A 19492-nucleotide genomic window follows, 5' to 3' on the forward strand; every position below is an offset into this window, starting at 1 on the left:
CTGGTGGATACACAGCTGATAGTCCTACTGAATAGACTGTTAGAATTTGTAATATGGCAAAAAAAAAAAAAAAGCAGCTAAGTAAAAAAAAACGAGTGGCCATCATTACTTTAAGAAATGAAGGTCAGTCAGTCCGAAAAACTTGGAAAACTTTGAAAGTGTCCCCAAGTGCTGTGGCAAAAACATCAAACGCTACAAAGAAACTGGCTCACATGAAGACCGCCCCAGGAAAGGAAGACCAAGAGTCACCTCTGCTGCGGAGGATAAGTTTATCTTAGTCACCAGCCTCAGAAATCGCAGGTTAACAGCAGCTCAGATTAGAGACCAGGTCAATGCCACACAGAGTTCTAGCAGCAGACACATCTCTAGAACAACTGTTAAGAGGAGACTTTGTGCAGCAGGCCTTCATGGTAAAATAGCTGCTAGGAAACCACTGCTAAGGACAGGCAACAAGCAGAAGAAACTTGTTTGGGCAAAAGAACACAAGGAATGGACATTAGACCAGTGGAAATCTGTGCTCTGGTCTGATGAGTCGAAATTTGAGATCTTTGGATCCAACCACCGTGTCTTTGTGTGACGCAGAAAAGGTTTAGTTGGACCATCATTTATTTTTCAACAGGACAATGACCCCAAACACACCTTCAGGCTGTGTAAGGGCTATTTGACTAAGAAGGAGAGTAATGGGATGCTACGCCAGATGACCTGACCCCCACAGTCACCAGACCTGAACCCAATCGAGATGGTTTGGGGTGAGCTGGACCACAGAGTGAAGGCAAAAGGGCCAACAAGTGCTAAGCATCTCTGGGAACTCCTTCAAGACTGTTGGAAAACCATTTCCGGTGACTACCTCTTGAAACTAATCAAGAGAATGCCAAGAGTGTGCAAAGCAGTAATCAAAGCAAAAAGGTAGCTACTTTGAAGAACCTAGAATATAAGACATATTTCAGTTGTTTCACACTTTTTTATTAAGTATTTCATTACACATGTGTTAATTCATAGTTTTGATTCCTTCAATGTGAATTTACAATTTTCAGAGTCATGAAAATAAAGAAAACTCTTTGAATGAGATGTGTCCAAACTTTTGGTCTGTACTGTATATGTTAATGAGTATGGTTGCTCTAAAGTTTGTCACTTCAGCTCTATTCCCCCCAGAGCCACCTCCTTCTGCTTGACTGAGGGCTCCTTTGCCTGAAGTCACACAGCATAGAGACCATCAGTCAAGCAGGACAAGATAGCCTTGGGCAGGTAAAAGAACTAGACAGAGACTTAAGGGTAGGAAACTTTATAAAGGTATTTTTGGGGTCTAAAGGGTGAGTCAGGGGGTAACGTGCATATTTATAGACTGCAGCACAGGTGCTGCTTAAGGTGCTCGTTTTAGTTAAGAAAGCCAAAATCTGGTGACAGGTTCCCTTTAAGATCTACAAATCATTTTTCAGTCTCATTGCATATCAATTCAAACACTTATTTTTAATTCAAACACTTATTACTAAGGACCCGTTTCTTTCAATATGTCCTGAATCCTGATGCATAAAATTATGTACTTAGTTAGCCTCCACACGATATGAATGTGCACTGGTTCTTGGTAAAGTCCTTGGAAGAAATAAAAATTACAGCACCAGTCAAAAGTTAGGACACAATGCAATGCAATGGTTTTCCTTATTCTTATTGTCCCCCGTAGACTTGTATAGTGTGAGCGTCAGTTTAAAGTTGATTTTACAGTTATCAAGGCATCGTCAAGGCACAAAAGTGGACGTTAGAATATAGAAAAAATGTGCAACAAAGATATGGTGGCGGGTGGCGTGCGTTGTTCTGTGTTGCACTTGCTGGGTGCGATGGCGGCGTTTGACTCTGTTCACACTGCAGTGTCCAACAAGCAGTCTAGGATTCTTTAGTTGCACAGCCTGTCATGGCTGTTGGCTGGTTCTGGCTTCTCTACTCTCCAGTATAGCGGGAGTTAATTCCTTGGCTTGTGATTAGTTGCTCGGAGCACAGACTGCTGATCACCAACTTCAACCTTTATAAGGTTCTGTATCCTGGGGCTGAGTGCCGGATATAGCTTTTTGCTTCCTGGTTCCTGTTGTTATCCAGGTGTATGGTGATCTTCAAGTTGCGGTTCGGCGTGGTGTGTGAGATCTCCAGTTGTGTACTTGTTTCCTATCACTTTTGCGTTACTAATCAGTTCACATACTATCCCTCCTTTGTGTTTGAGTGCAGTGTGCACAGGTTTTCGTTTACCCTTGTCTGTGATTATTTGTGGGGTTTGGTGACTGATTTTCCAGCCTGTTCCCTGGGTGGGGGAGGAGTAGTATCAGGGCTTGGACAGGAGACAGGGTCACGTTGGAGGCTCGAATCTGGCTACCATCAAGTCTATCTTTGAGATAAGGGACCGCGTAGGGGCCCCAGTATTAGGGTCAGCCTAGGAGCCCCTGTTCCATACCTACACCCCTGTTACAGCGGGTTAAAGGGGGCAGGGCAGTTTTTCTTTAAATGCACGGATAACTACACCGTGTGCAGAATTATTAGGCAAGTTGTATTTTAGAGGGTTTTTTTTATTATTGATCAATAACTATGTTCTCAATGAACTCAAAAGACTCAAATATCAAAGCTTAATATTTTTTGAAGTTGGTGTGGTGTTTTTTTAGATTTGGCTATTTTAGGAGGATATCTGTTTGTGCAGGTAACTATTACTGTGCAGAATTATTATGAGACCTAATAAAAACCAAATATATTCCCATCTCACTTGTTTATTTTCACCAGGTAAACCAATATAACTGCACAAAATTTATAAATAAACATTTCTGACATGCAAAAATAAAACCAAAAAAATTAGTGACCAGTATAGCCACCTTTCTTTATGATGACACTCAACAGCCTACCATCCATAGATTCTGTCAGTTGCTTGATCTGTTTACGATCAACACTGCGTGCAGCAGCCACCACAGCCTCCCAGACACTGTTTTCCCTCCCTGTAGATCTTACATTTTATGAGGGACCACAGGTTCTCTATGGGGTTCAGATCAGGTGAACAAGGGGGCCATGTCATTATTTTTTCATCTGTTAGACCTTTAATGGCCAGCCACGCTGTGGAGTAGTTGGATGCATGTCATGGAGCATTGTCCTACATGAAAATCATGTTTTTCTTGAACAATACCGACTTCTTCCTGTACCACTGCTTGAAGAAGTTGTCTTCCAGAAACTGTCAGTAGGTCTGGGAGTTGAGCTTCACTCCATCCTCAACCCAAAAAAGGTCCCACAAGTTCATCTGCCCATACCAGTACCCCATCTCCACCTTGCTGGCGTCTGAGTCGGAGTGGAGCTCTCTGCCCTTTACTGATCCAGCCTCTGGCCCATCCATCTGGCCCATCAAGAGTCACTCTAATTTCATCAGTCCATAGAACCTTTGAAAAATCAGTCTTAAGATATTTCCTGACCCAGTATTGACGTTTTATCTTATTTCTTGTTCAAAGGTGGTCGTTTTTCAGCCTTCCTTACCTTGGCCATGTCCCTGAGTGTGGCACACCTTGTGCTTTTTGATACTCCAGTAACTTTGGAGCTCTGAAACATGGCCAAACTGGTAGCAAATGGCATCTTAGCAGTTTCACGCTTGATTTTGATCAAATTATGGGCAGTTATTTTGCACCTTTTTTGCCTGACACACTTCTTGCGACCCTGTTGGCTATTTTCCATGAAACGCTTGATTGTTCGGTGATCACGCTTCAAAAGTTTGCCAATTTCAAGACTGCTGCATCCCTCTGCAAGACATCTCACAATTTTGGACTTTTCAGAGCCCATTCAAATCTCTCTTCTGGGACATTTTGCCAATGAAAAGGAAGCTGCCTAATAATTAAGCACACCTTATATAGGGAGTTGATGTCATTACACCGCACCCCTCCTCATTACAGAGATGCACATCACCTGATTTACTTAATTGGTAGTTGGCTCTCAGCCTATACAGCTTGGAGTAGGACAACATGTATAAAAAGTATCATGTGATCAAAATACTCATTTGCCTAATAATTCTGCACACAGTGTAGTATGGTAAGAACAACATTATCTACATGTTCACGTAACCCTAACCCATTACAGAAGGGTGAGGAATGACTTAAATGAGAAAATTAATGGATAGTCCTCAAACTGTTAGAAAGATATCCCAGGGTATTCAGAAGGATTAAATGTTTTTTACAGGTATATGTAAAAACTTTTTTAGTGACAGATTATACCTATTTCTAATATCACACTTTATTAGAATAACTTCTTTAAAATCACAAACTCAACAAAAACTACATATAAATACCTAAACACCATGTAGTGGCTGTCAAGTGTCAATATTCCCAGAAGATATTGTAAAAAAAATAAAAAAAAAATCAGAGAAAAAATCAGAAAAAATTATCAGAAAAAAATTATATATATATATATATATATATATATATATATATATACACCATAGAGAGGAGAGGGGACCTTCGGGTGACTTTACAGAGTAACCAGGATATCCCCAGATGACTAAAGGGATATATGAGTATGGTTCTGTTCCTTTTCCCTAGGGCTGTTTGTCTGCCTGTCAATGGAGTACACCCTTATTTTTACGGTGCCCCCATTCCTCGACGGCTTTCCCTTTTCTGTCCCTTTGTGGGTATACAATAATTCAAAAAAATTTTTGATTGAAGGTTAGTTATTTAGTGGACTGTCACCACCCAGAAACAGGAGGAAGAGGACTAACCTTCAATCAAAAATTGTTTTGAATTATTGTATACCCACAAAGGGACAGAAAAGGGAAAGCCGTCGAGGAAAGGGGGAACTGTAAAAATAAGGGTGTACTCCATTGACAGGCAGACAAACAGCCCTAGGGAAAAGGAACAGAACCATACTCATATATCCCTTTAGTCATCTGGGGATATCCTGGTTACTCTGTAAAGTCACCCGAAGGTCCCCTCTCCTCTCTGTGGTATATATATATAATTTTTTTCTGATAATTTTTTCTGATTTTTTTCTGATTTTTTTGACAATATCTTCTGGGAATATTGACACTTGACAGCCACTACATGGTGTTTAGGTATTTATATGTAGTTTTTGTTGAGTTTGTGATTTTAAAGAAGTTATTCTAATAAAGTGTGATTTTAGAAATAGGTATAATCTGTCACTTAGAAAGATATCCCACATGAACTTAACTTGGTTGAAAAAATATTCAATAAATAATTACCGTAATTGGGGCTAAACCACCAAAAGCAATACGCGTATACATTCATATTAAATTTCTTTTAATTAATTATATTTAAACCAATAAACCTTTTATCTATAAGTAAGACTAGTAATCCTTTGTACTTATTCAATCCCATAAATGTGTCATCCCGTGAGGTCATCAGTACAATGCTAATCATCCATGTATGATAAATTATAGCTATCACAAGTATATAACACATATATATCACAAGTGTCTTTGTGCATTCTATATAGTAATGCCTGTAGGTAATAAATAAATTGCTAACAGTTGCTATTTAGCAGAAGATGTAAGTGTAATAAAAATAGCAACTAATTCTCACTTCCAATGTATAATGCATAGAGCTATATTGGTCAAGCCGTCACTATGGTGTCATTAGCTGCTACTAAGTACCAGTATACGAATCACAATGATATATATAGCATCCCTGATACTTAGCAGCCCACAGCGTTCTCCTATGTCGTAAATACACTGACAACATGATACTGTATATTTTATGAGAACCTTACAGGGTAAATATCCTGACCTCATGGAACTGATTGGGTGAATGCCAAGAGCGCGCAGACCGGTGATCTCAACAACGAGCGGATACTGCGAAGAATCTAATGTATCAATTTTTACTGTTAGTAAATACAGTATGTCCATCTGTGCAAACAGCCTCTGTACGACAGTGTTTGCCAACTAACATCTCAAGGGTAAAATTAGGGGCACTCAGAAGCAAAAGTGGTCTTCAGCTCAAATATGGACTAGAAATAATATTCAACAATTCTGAGCCATCTCTCCTCCCGCTGAATTTCTTATCATGAGTGACCGTCACAACGCACTGGCCCATAGTTATTACAAGTGTTGCACCAGAAATCTGGAATAAATTTCACCTTTTTTGGTGCTCATAAATTTAGACAAATGCAATACTGATTTGAACCAGATGTGTGCGCTTCACTGTAACATTGTCAAAAAGTCTAAAAAAGGGAGTTGGATTTGGGAAGTTACAAAATGACCTAGATTTAGAATGCAGCAATTTTTAGGTCTAAACTATGTGCAACTTCACACATCTGAGTTTCATGGTCCATGAATTGAAGAGCGATTTCTAGACAGTCTGCTTGTATACAATTCAATAGAAAAATTTAGCAGGCTCACAACTCAGTGATCTGGATCCACAGGTGCTGGGATGAAGTGGCTGGCGTCCACAATTCAATGCAAGAAAAGGGATGAAGGAATCCTGCACACCGTTCCTCATAAAATTCTTCAAGACTTTAGTAACACATTAAAATGCTTTTTTAAAATTGGGTTTTTTGGGCACCCAGCCCCGCCTTACGCGTTTCGGACATAACGCGTTTCTCTGTCTGTCTGTCTTTGTCTGTGTCTGTCACTCCACCGATATCATATTAGCTCACACATAAGCTTCTTATACTAAAAATGTCCTTCGTTACCTATAGCAATCAATCACAGCTCCTATTAATGACCTGTAGCTCCCAGTTCCATTGACTTTAATGTAAGCAAGTTTTTTGGCAAATAACTGTAAAGCGCAGGGTTAAATTTTTCCTTCAGAACATAGTCTATGACGTTCCCTGAGTCAAATGATATGACTGAGCGAAATTTTGTGATTATAAACGCAACGGTGCGGATTCCTTTAGTGGACATACACTCACACACTCCCCCCCCCCCCCCACACACACACACACGCAGTCACTCACTCAGCATTATATATTGGATGGGACTGCTGAAAAAGTTGAAAATCCATCTCCTGTCTGGTCAAGAATACAAGATGCTGTCCTGTCACTCCCTATGATGCACCGGGCAGTTCTGATTGCTTTGTGCACAGTCAACTACAACTGAACAGAAACAAGTGCATTTGGTGCCGATCTACATTTCAGCAAAGACAAAAAGTTTTATAACTACAAAAAAATAATCATATGAATATATCAGATAGATGCCGAACATATCCTGAGGCAAGGAGCTTCAATAAATAAGTCTGGAGATCCACATTTATAAGGTAGAAAAAGTAGCATAATCACATGTATCTGCTTTCCTCAATCTACGGATTTAGAATAGAAGTCATTGAAATGTGTGTAACAAAATGCTAATAGAATGTTTTGCAAAAAGAAATAACAGTATGAAACATGAAAAAGTGGAAGTGGATCAGCAACTGAGGGGGGGTTTAACTTGGAGAGAACATTTTGTTGCTTTCTTCTGAAACCTGATAACTATCACTCCCTGAAGACTGGTGTGGCCCTGATTTTAGAGAAAAAAGCTACTCTAACACTTTTTTAGAGGACAAGTTGTAGTTTTCATTCAAAATTACAACTTGTCCTGCAAAAAAAGTGTGAGAGTAGCTGTTTTCTCTAAAAACAGGACCACACCAGTTAATAAAAGGGAATCTGCCAGAAGGATCAAACCTCCTAAAGCGGGCTTTACACGCTACGATATACAGTGCCTACAAGTAGTCTTCAACCCCCTGCAGATTTAGCAGGTTTGATAAGATGCAAATAAGTTAGAGCCTGCAAACTTCAAACAAGAGCAGGATTTATTAACAGATGCATAAATCTTACAAACCAACAAGTTATGTTGCTCAGTTAAATTTTAATAAATTTTCAACATAAAAGTGTGGGTCAATTATTATTCAACCCCTAGGTTTAATATTTTGTGGAATAACCCTTGTTTGCAATTACAGCTAATAATCGTCTTTTATAAGACCTGATCAGGCCGGCACAGGTCTCTGGAGTTATCTTGGCCCACTCCTCCATGCAGATCTTCCCCAAGTTATCTAGGTTCTTTGGGTGTCTCATGTGGACTTTAGTCTTGAGCTCCTTCCACAAGTTTTCAATTGGGTTAAGGTCAGGAGACTGACTAGGCCACTGCAACACCTTGATTTTTTCCCTCTTGCACCAGGCCTTGGTTTTCTTGGCTGTGTGCTTTGGGTCGTTGTCTTGTTGGAAGATGAAATGATGATTTCAACCAAATATTTATACTACTTTTTATATATAAAACCATATACTTTATTATAACAATTGCACAAACATACATGGATAGTTTAAAATCAGGGAGGAAAGGAAGGATAATTGACCCTGCTCCTTTTCCTACCTTACGACAGGGGTCGGCGTCCTAATAAGAGAGACGCCCCTGTTCCACGACGACTGACCCTAGGTGATCCCTCCCTGCGTATTCAAAGTGTACTCCCCTCAAGAATGAAACACCCCAACAGTAGTAACACCACAGTGAGGAAAAAAGGGGGGTGCTCAGTCAGTAATGGCTAATTTGTCTGTATCACCTATATAACCACTGGGCAGTCTTTGATACGGCTAGAAATAATTTTGGGCATTTCTTGAATAGCGAATTATTAATATCTAACTCTCTATATCTAATACTGAGCACACAGACCTAAATGACAGCTCCTGACCCTAAACCCCCAATCCTCAGTGGTTATATAGGTGATACAGACAAATTAGCCATTACTGACTGAGCACCCCCCTTTTTTCCTCACTGTGGTGTTACTACTGTTGGGGTGTTTCATTCTTGAGGGGAGTACACTTTGAATACGCAGGGAGGGATCACCTAGGGTCAGTCGTCGTGGAACAGGGGTGTCTCTCTTATTAGGACGCCGACCCCTGTCGTAAGGTAGGAAAAGGAACGGGGTCAATTATCCTTCCTTTCCTCCCTGATTTTAAACTATCCATGTATGTTTGTGCAATTGTTATAATAAAGTATATGGTTTTATACATAAAATGTAGTATAAATATTTGGTTGAAAACAATATCTACTTTTAGTTATTGATATTGGTATACAAAAGATGAAATGATGACCCATCTTAAGATCCTTGATGGAGGAGCGGAGTTTTTTGGCCAAAATCTCCAGGTAGGCCGTGCTATCCATCTTCCCATGGATGCGGACCAGATGGCCAGGCCCCTTGGCTGAGAAACAGCCCCACAGCATGATGCTGCCACCACCATGCTTGACTGTAGGGATGGTATTCTTGGGGTCGTATGCAGTGCCATCCAGTCTCCAAACGTCACGTGTGTGGTTGGCACCAAAGATCTCGATCTTGGTCTCATCAGACCAGAGAACCTTGAACCAGTCTGTCTCAGAGTCCTCCAAGTGATTATGAGCAAACTGTAGACGAGCCTTGACATGACGCTTTGAAAGTAAAGGTACCTTACGGGCTCGCCTGGAACGAGACCATTGTGGTGGAGTACGTTACTTATGGTATTGACTGAAACCAATGTCCCCAGTGCCATGAGATCTTCCCGGAGCTCCTTCCTTGTTGTCCTTGGGTTAGCCTTGACTCTTCGAACAAGCCTGGCCTTGGCACGGGTGGAAACTTTCAAAGGCTGTCCAGGCCGTGGAAGGCTAACAGTAGTTCCATAAGCCTTCCACTTCCGGATGATGCTCCCAACAGTGGAGACAGGTAGGCCCAACTCCTTGGAAAGGGTTTTGCACCCCTTGCCAGCCTTGTGACCCTCCACGATCTTGTCTCTGATGGCCTTGGAATGCTCCTTTGTCTTTCCCATGTTGACCAAGTATGAGTGCTGTTCACAAGTTTGGGGAGGGTCTTAATTAGTCAGAAAAGGCTGGAAAAAGAGATAATTTATCCAAACATGTGAAGCTCATTGTTCTTTGTGCCTGAAATACTTCTTAATACTTTAGGGGAACCAAACAGAATTCTTGTGGTTTGAGGGGTTGAATAATAAATGACCCTCTGAATAAACTTTTCACAATTTAAAAAAAAATTAAAAAAAGAAATAACATTTTTTTTTGTTGCAGTGCATTTCACACTTCCAGGCTGATCTACAGTCCAAATGTCACAATGCCAAGTTAATTCCGAATGTGTAAACCTGCTAAATCTGCAGGGGGTTGAATACTACTTGTAGGCACTGTATCTAACGAGATGTCGGTGGGGTCACGTTGTAAGTGACGCACATCCGGCATCGTTAGTGATATCGTAGCGTGTGACAGCTATGAACGAACAGAAATACTCACCTTCATCGTTGACACGTCGCTCATTTTCTAAAAATCGAATGTCCGGTTGTTCATTGTTCCCGAGGCAGCACACATTGCTCCGTGTGACACCCCGGGAATGATGAACTGCAGCTTACCTGCGGCCGCCGGCAATGCTGAAGGAAGGAGGTGGGCGGGATGTTTCCCCATCTCCGCCCCTCCGCTTCTTTTGGCCGGCCGCAGTGTGACGTCGCTGTGACGCCGAACGTCCCTCCCCCTTCAGGAAGTGGATGTTCGCCGCCCACAGCGAGGTCGTTTGGAAGGTAAGTACGTCTGACGGGGGTTACAGCATTGTGCGACACGGGCAACAAATTGCTCGTGTCGCACAAACAATGGGAGCGGGTGTGATCGCAAATGCGATCGCACGACTAATTGCAGCATGTAAAGCAGCCTTAAGCTCTCCCTAGGCATTTAAGTAATAGTAATTTGAATAAAATTATATCTTGATGTCTGTGATCCGATAGTTTAGTTCCAAGAAATCCATACTTTTCTTACATGCCTATACGAGTGTGTAGGCAGAGACTTGTCAACCCAAGGTAACAGTGAGGAGAAGCCGCCTTTGATCCACCTGTCCAACTCCAGCATGGCTTGGTCCCCGGTCACTTTTATAGTATGTTTTTCACTGAAATGCCTCAGCGTTTCAGAATCAAATCATATCTAGATAAGTTGAAACAGCCAATGGATGATACATGCAGCCCGTGGATTGGCAGCATGTATCAGTTGTCAGGTTCTCTTTAAGATCTATAAGCCAGACTCTGCAGGTACGTGCCCATGATCAGGACTCACTGTGTCCTGGAGGCAGCGAGTCCTGACCTGCGGGGCCGCAAGTCTCCTCCACAGGAGATCGCAGGAAATCGCAGCTGCTCGTACCCACGATCAGGGTTCAGCACGCTGCGGTCTCTCGCTTGTGTTCTCCCTACGGAGGACGCATGCGAATCCATAGCAAACAACTGACATGCTGCGGCTTTAGAAGCCACACCGCAGGTCAGTGTTTGTTGCAGAAAAAACAAACACAGTGGGTACGGGATTTCTAGAAATCCCGTCTACTGTGCTTGTACTGTTCAACGCAGCGTTTTGGACGAAAACACGCTACATCCAAAACGCTGCAAACACTGATCGTGGGCACATAGCCTGAGTCTTAAAATATGTATCTAGATCTTATTTTAAATGAAAGAGGGTGATACCAGTGAGACATGTATTAACTAATTCTTTGCTCTCATGGGGGAATTGTACTATGTTGGTGGCACTGTGAATTGACAGCTGGCATGAAGTCCAGGGATTAGTAATGGAGAGACGTTTTTTAAATCATTTATCTATTCCCTATCCACATTTGTTTCCAGAACAATTGTCCTGCCCTTACCCCCATTTTGCAGCCCCATAGCCCTTACTACGATCATTTTAGAGCACAAAAGTTCGGGTCCCCATTGATTTCTATGAGTTTTGAGGTTTGGGTCAAGACCGGGTACTGAACCGAACCCAGCGAACCTGAACATCCACAGGTCTACTCATCCCTAGTTAGTACATGTCTCACACTGGTAACTCCCTCTTATATTTATAATCTCTTAATGCAGATTCTCAGGGAAATCAGACTCCGACCCATTGTCTGGAACAGCTCAATTAAATATAAGAAAAATGTGGATTTCTCTGGAATAAGACATCAGATCACAGATATCAATGGGTCATTTTATTCAACTTTATATCACCTACATGCCAGTGTACATGGTGTAGGGGCGTTTATTCTATCAGATTCCCTTTAACATTCAATATACTTGTGATTGGGGGGAAAAAATCCATGTGCAGTGAAAAAAAAATGATATATATCTATTGGACTAGATATGATGTTTTGATCGCTTATTTTATTTATTTTTTTTTTTCAGAGTTACAACTAAAATAAACACAATTTTGCGGCTTTAATTTTTTTTTACTTTTTCAGCAGCTTAAATGTTAATAGAAAAATATAAAAAAAGGCATGCCAAATATGTTTTGCTTTTTTTAAAATTTTCAATTTGGAAAAAGGAGGATTATTAAATCTTTTATAATTATTTTTGTTCATGTTTTTTATCACCTTTTTTATTTTATTGTATGCAATCATTCTATCACTTATGCTATATAATGCAATGCCACAATTTTGTGCAGTAGCTCAGATACAGGCTGAGCTTCATAGGAGGACCTAGATGGCAGGTTTCGGGGCCTTTAATAGATGCCATAGTATCCAATCGGTTTACGGCAATTGCGTTATGAGGGGCCGATGTGAACTGGCGCAAAGTTCCTTTGGTTTCTCTTTAAGTTGCTGCAAACGTGTAATAATTGGGTCAGCTTCTCTGGTCTGAGTGGCCACATTTGATGCAAAAACCTGCCCAATTTGTACGAGAAGTGACAGGATATCTTCATATGACATTATTTAACCCTAGAACGCATACCTGGGGTCTCGCAGGCCTCCTAGGTTACTTGTTTTCTTTTTTCTGCAAGATTACTTGTTAACTTAATGTTTTGAAATATTCACATCTCAAATAAACTTTGAAAAGTATTTCTATTTGAGTTACTCCATGGTATTTGCACACAGGCCTAAAAGGCCCCAGGTATGTGAAAGTGTAGATTTCTATGGTTGCGCGTTCTAGGGTTAAAAACAGCTGTCAGAGATAGACAGTGGCATTTATATGGCTAAACTGCAGCGATCAGAGCAAGATCTGGTAGCTGCAAATACAGGCAGATGGCGGTTATTTATCACAGACAGCATCAATCGGGTATAGTCCATGCTCAGGTCCTGAGCCCACTCCATACACAGGGTCTTGCTTTACAAACACTGTTCTTATGTCTCATGCTTTTTGGGCTTGAAGACCACTCGGCTTTCTCCAGATCCCACCATCTTTTTGGTGCCTTTTGGCTGCCATTAAAATGTTGAAACTTCACATCTTGGACCTGATTCATTATTGGATTTGTGTCTTTTGTTGTTGAGATTTTGTATTTTTCACCTATTTTTCATTTATGCCTTATTCTTCTTTTTAATTTTAGCCTTTTTTAAAGACTATTTTATATGTATCTGCCCCTTTTTTTATCATGTTCGCCATTGTGAGCAGAGTTTGTGATTTTTAGGTGTTTTTGGCTTATGACATTTTCACACAGATGCACCCTAGTCCCTCCTCTGAAGTTACTTTATGTACAGTGGGAAATTTTGCGCAAGTTTTGTCACCTTTTAGTGCAACGTGTGACTTTTTGGGCAATAAGAAAGAGATACTGTGGAGGAAAAAGCGCAAATAGGGTCTTATCCGGTGATATATAGTGGTTAAGTGCAATTAAATACACTCACCTGGCCGGGTTGTGAACGTCACAACACCTGTATCAGCATAGGGTAGGTGATGGCAGCAGCCCCGGGATATTAGGATTGAAGATAAGAGAAGAATCAGGGTTTTTTTACCGCTCTATCACCAAGAAGCGATGTTGATTAATTATTCTCTTTATTCATGTACAGGTCAAGTCAACGCGTTTCTAAGGTCGCAGCCTCCTTCATCAGGACAACAGAGAAAATCAACAATCGTTGAAGTCATCAATTGTTGATTTTCTCTGTTGTCCTGATGAAGGAGGCTGTCACCTCAGAAACGCGTTGACTTGACCTGTACATGAATAAAGAGAATAATTAATCAACATCGCTTCTTGGTGATAGCACGGTAAAAAACCTGATTCTTCTTTTTTGGGCAATAAAGAAGACAAAAAATAAGCGCATTTTTGATTTTGCACAAAATTCATGAACCCCGTGCCATTTTAGAGAATTTGGCACAAGTATTGTGAAAGAATTCCTCAAGAAAGAGAAAGAAAAAAAAAGAAAAATGATTTAACACCCCACCCCCCCGTAAATGATGAATCAGGCCCTTAAGGGTGCTTTACACACTGCAACATCGCTAACGATATATCGTCAGGGTCACGTCGTTAGTGACGCACATCCGGCATCGTTAGCGACATCGCAGCGTGTGACACCTAGGAGCGACGATCAACGATCGCAAAAACGACAAAAAACGTTGATCGTTGACACGTCGCTCCTTTTCATATCGTTGGTGGTGCATGCCGCTGGTTGTTCGTCGTTCCTGCGGCGTCACACATCGCTATGTGTGACACCGCAGGAAGGACGAACATCTCTTTACCTGTGTCCACCGGCACTGAGGAAGGAAGGAGCTGGGCAGGATATTCCGTCCGCTCATCTCCGTCCCTCTGCTTCTATTGGACAGCTGCCGTGTGACGTCGCTGTGACGCTGCACGAACCGCCCCCTTAGAAAGGAGGCGGATCGCCGGCCACAGCGACGTCGTAGGGAAGGTAAGTCCGTGTAACGGGTGTAAGCGATGTTGTGCGCCACGGACAGAGATTTGCCAGTCACGCACAACCGACGAGGGCGGGTACGCTCGCTAGCGATATCGATAGCGATATTGCAGCGTGTAAAGTGCCCTTTAGAGTTATAAAACTCAACTACCACAATAATTTCAATATCGGTATGGAAACATACGCTTGACCAAACCGTGGGTTAGCCTAGCGGGTTATACAGTGAGCAGGGTCCAGGTATGGTGTAGGTCGGAGTAAAAGAGGAATCAGCAATATCCACTCAGTTAGTTTGTAAAGTCTGGATATTCACGCAAATAATATGAACTGTTGTTTTTTTTTTCTTTTTAGACTTTTGAGTAATATTTTAAAACTGAAATACTCATAGAAGGTGCATTCTGCTGCATCAACTTTGTATTCTATCTTTGCTTCCTCAATCAATAGTGCTAAAGGCTCAATATTTTTCTCAGAACATCATGGTAACACCAGCATTGTCAATCATCTACATCCTTACTACCTCGATCCCAAACAGTTAGATTGTGGACATAGATATGGATATTAATTTTTGTAAAGATTAGCAGACCGTGAAAGTTCGGTTCGGCAGGTTTAGCCGGACTTTAGATAAAGTTCTTTTCTGGACCCGGACTGGACCCAAATTTAATTTGAAATCACTGATTGGCAGGTCTACTCTCTGCCCACATGCAGCCAGCCATAAAAAGATAAAAAGAGAACTTCGGGAGGGGGGGGGGCAGGCGAGTTTTTTTTTTTTCCCATTATTTATTTTTTTATTTGTATTCATTTTTTGTACACACTACGTCTAAACATGCTGTTGTTACCCCCAGTGTGAGCCGTTCAAACACTGCAAGCGGCTCGCACTGGGCCAAGCATGGAGCGTACCCGAGCACGCCAAAGCTCGCCCGAATAGTTTGCATATGTAAAGCTGTGTAAGTGTGCGTGTGTGTGTGTGAACTTTAAAATTTGGGTTCGCTGATCTCTAAATGTTGGCAACATTTTGATAATGGTTGGGCACTTTATTACAATGTTATAGTAAGGGTTGTTCCCAAAGTGGTAAGTTATCTCTGGAATTCTGCTTTGCAATGATTCATCATCTATGGGATTTCTGAAACAGTGGAGCCCTGTGTTTTGCTTTTCTGGGTAATCCTGTAGTCAGTGAATGGAGTGAAGGAGTGAAGTTTGAGCATGACCACCTCACTCCACTGAAGACTCTGCAGAGCCCAATTCCTGGGTTTCAGATTCCCCATTCTTGGTAATAAAAGATTTAAAAACAGAAAAGTGCACATGTGGTCTTACCCGGGTGATGAATGAGAGTGAAAGCACAGAGAGAGGCTCACCTTGGCGGGTTGTGACAGTCACAACCACTGTACTGGCATATAACACAGCTGCTGCAGCCCCACGTGTAGGTAGAGCTGGAATTGTGCAACAAGGGGTTAATGCCGCGCTGCAATGAATAGAAGGAAACTCCAGGAAAAATGAATGATGATTTTAACAACGCGTTTCAGAGAGTTCTTTCTCCTTCATCAGGTCAAAATCACATTCATGAAGCAGAAAGAACTCTCCAAAACGCGTTGTTAAATAAAATCACCATTAATTTTTCTTGCAGTTTCCATTCATGGAAGTGCGGCATTAACCCTTCCTGCACCATTCCAGATCCCCCATTCTTGGAATTGCTGGGGTCCAACCACTTGAACCAGAGGAGTAACAGCAATAGGTACAGGGGTTGAAATTGCACCTGGGCCCTGGAGCCTAGTGGGCCCCAAAAGTAATTTTGGCCTATATAAAAAGACCAATGCTTGCAATATTTGGGGTCTTCATTGGAGCTATTGCATAATGTCCCATGAACTTTAAGTTACACCACTGACCTCTCTCTGTCTCAAGAACGGGATCTTGGAACTGTATGGATACGGGATAACTTGCTATCTTGGGAATAACCTATTATTATTTTTTTAGCATTTTATAGCTTTGTCGCTATAGTTCTATAGTAAAGTAATTGGAAGACCTTACATTTAGTGTTACTAGAAGTTATGTAAGATACATACGTAATATAAATCAAGGTTGCTGCCAATTTTTAGTGATTCATTATACTCAGACACACAGTAAATATTATACATCATCCTCGCCTAATCACAGTCCTGCTTCACCGTAGAACATATAATCCCATCACCGATACATTGAAACGAATGAATGCAAGTAAATGCTTCACCTGTAGAACATGTGCCACAAATCCACTGCAGAGTGTAACACATGTGCAATATACAGTATGTAACCTAGACAGGTTGCACTAAAGAACAATCATATCTGCAACAATGATTAGAACTACAAGATGAGGCTTATCAGCTGATCATGCCAGGCTGCCACACCAGATAAGAGGTTTATTGAAGGCTTTAACCTAGGAGTTTGCAGCAAGTTGCAGACAATCCTTCTACTCCCATTCCCCAGACACAAACGGTGTAGAAAATTTAACTCATTAGGTGATGAGTCTAAAAATTGCTGATTTTATGTTATTTCAATAGCTGTTCTGACCAAATGCAAATATCTAAGTATGCAGAAATCAACAGATAATGCAATAAACTAATACAGAATAAGGTGCACATACAGGATTCTATGGGCACAAACCATTAACAGGACAATAAATATGAGCATTAATTAACCAAATAATGCCAAGATTCAACCCACGGAGACCCCTCTGAAGAACTTCTTGGACATGCTTGGTTAAAATTCTTCTTGATCTTCGGGGGTAATTGTGACCTATGCTTGACAATCTGGTAGATTTCACTATGGAACATATGGAATACATCAGCTGTAGATTTTTCTTGGGTAATAAATCTTTACATTGCGTTTGATTTGTTTCTATCTAGTAAAGAGTTAATAGAAACCGATTCTGCACTGAATGGAATGTTTACTGTTTTCAAATAAATTGTTACATCTGTTTCCGGTAAAACGTGATGGTGTATATGTAATACATGTGACACTGCTGCATGCACAATAGGAATAATGGGATCAGCTGCATTAAACTTGGTAAATTCTTTATAAGGTGTTTTCTAACACATAGAGTACAGATAAAAGGAGGGTCTCTAGCCCAGTACTTACACAAAGACCCCGAACAGCAATGCCCGGATCCCCAGCTCTTCTAATAGCGCCCTCATCATCCACCGGCATCAGAGGCACTGGCACCAGCAGCATGCACAGGGCACAGGCACAGAGCTCACCCTGGAAGATGCAAGGTGCTCACCCTGGAAGAGGCACAGGGCACAGAGCTCACCCAGGAAAATGCACAGGGTACAGTGCTAACCCTGGAAAAGGCACAGTGCTCACCCTGGAAAAGGCACAGTGCTCACCCTGGAAGAGGCACAGGGCACAGAGCTCACCCTGGAAGATGCACAGGGCACACTGCTCACCCTGGAAGATGCACAGGGCACACTGCTCACCCTGGAAGATGCCCAGAACTGGTACAGTTTAAGTGAAGAATCCAGGGTAAATGTGACTGCAGAGCTGCCAGGAAGAATCCTGCACTTTGTGAAGCCTCCAGGTCTGATCTGGGTGCAGGAGGAGACAGCTGGGGATGTCCTGGGAGATCACTCCAGAGAGAGTTCTGCTGCTGTCACAATAGTGAAGAGGAGGTCAGCTTCGAAAGGACCTCCATGAGACAGCTGCAGACAGTGTGATCCAGAGACTGCTGCAGCCACCTCTCCCCATCAGAGCTGTGTGTGTGACTCTACTACTCAGGTTGTTCCACACACATGCTAGGAAATCCCCACTGCAACTGCACAGGAGCTCCTGAAATATCCAGTGACTTCAGCAGCCCTCCTCTGCACACAGGCACTGCCTCCTACAATGCTATCAAGACGACTAGGCTGAGATTTTTACAAATCCAGCATGCATTCATCAGAAGACTCATTATCCTATGACGATAAACATACCACGATCCCTTGCTAGATTCATATTATAGTAAATTAATTATGGCATTCTTACATTATGTTTTTGGCTTTTCTAATTGCTTAAATAAGTTGACAGTCAATGGAGATTTATTTGTCTTCTCCAAATTTGAGACCCCCTTTGCAATAATGGTAAACTATTATTTCAAAGTTAAATTATATTAAAGGAAACCTGTCCTCTGATATGTGCTGTACAAATGACAGGCAGCATCCATCATGTTATTCACTCCAGCATTTCAGAGAAAAGATGCTTTGGGTATGTGCACACAATGAATGTTTATCACTTTTGTTGATGCGTTTTGGGTGCAGTTTTGTCACAAAACCAAAGTTAATGAGAATCCTGAAATTTTGTGCATATGTTGCTTTTTTTCTCTTTCAGATGTGGTGCAGAGTTGCAGAAATAAATCTGTAGCATGTCAATTCTTTGAGCAGTTTTGCAGCGTTTTTCCACACATCAAAAACATATCAAAAACACATAAAAAATGTAAGTTTTTTTTCTACGAAAAGATGCAGATTTGGTATAGAAAATACTTAGCGTTTGCAAAAAGCCTAAAGATCCAGCCGTGGACCATAGTTGGATACCACACCAACCTCAGCTGGCTCTTCCCAGCGGTGGTGAAGGTGATTGACAAGTCTCTCCCTCGTCTGCACATAAAGAGGAAGATTTTTAACTGGAACCTGTCATGACTTATGACCTTACTGCACATGTGCTGCCCTTGGCAATTATGGTGCTTGTGCGATATCTCGGGTGGAGGAGCAGGTTATAGTGATGAGTGACCTGTCAGTCACTGACAAGAGGGCGGCAGTAGGTGGAGAAAAAGGAAGAGAGCCTGAAAGCTGTAGATGTAGAGCCAAGCCCCCGTCACTTGCAGCTCATTTGCATGAAAATTTGTTCATGGATTTCTGTAACACAGAGGCACAGACTTATAAAACAAAGGTGTGGACATCATTAACATTATAGGGTTTTTACATAGATGATATTAGTCTGGGGTCTAAAAACCTGTTGACAAGTTCCCTTTAAAA

At 41.6% G+C, this 19492-nt stretch overlaps 1 protein-coding gene across 1 annotated transcript in view; it reads right to left on the reverse strand.

Annotated features, from left to right (window-relative positions):
* The window catches only part of PLPP4 (phospholipid phosphatase 4), a 239288-nt gene extending 220936 nt beyond the window's left edge, over positions 1–18352 (reverse strand). The window contains exon 1 of the mRNA XM_075348650.1: positions 17625–18352. Coding sequence (XP_075204765.1) covers positions 17625–17683 — 59 coding nt within the window. The 5' untranslated portion in view covers positions 17684–18352. The remainder of the gene's footprint in view (positions 1–17624) is intronic.
* Positions 18353–19492: the final 1140 nt, after the last annotated feature.

Source organism: Anomaloglossus baeobatrachus, chromosome 5 (assembly GCF_048569485.1).
Source record: "Anomaloglossus baeobatrachus isolate aAnoBae1 chromosome 5, aAnoBae1.hap1, whole genome shotgun sequence".
Lineage (NCBI taxonomy): Eukaryota > Metazoa > Chordata > Amphibia > Anura > Aromobatidae > Anomaloglossus > Anomaloglossus baeobatrachus.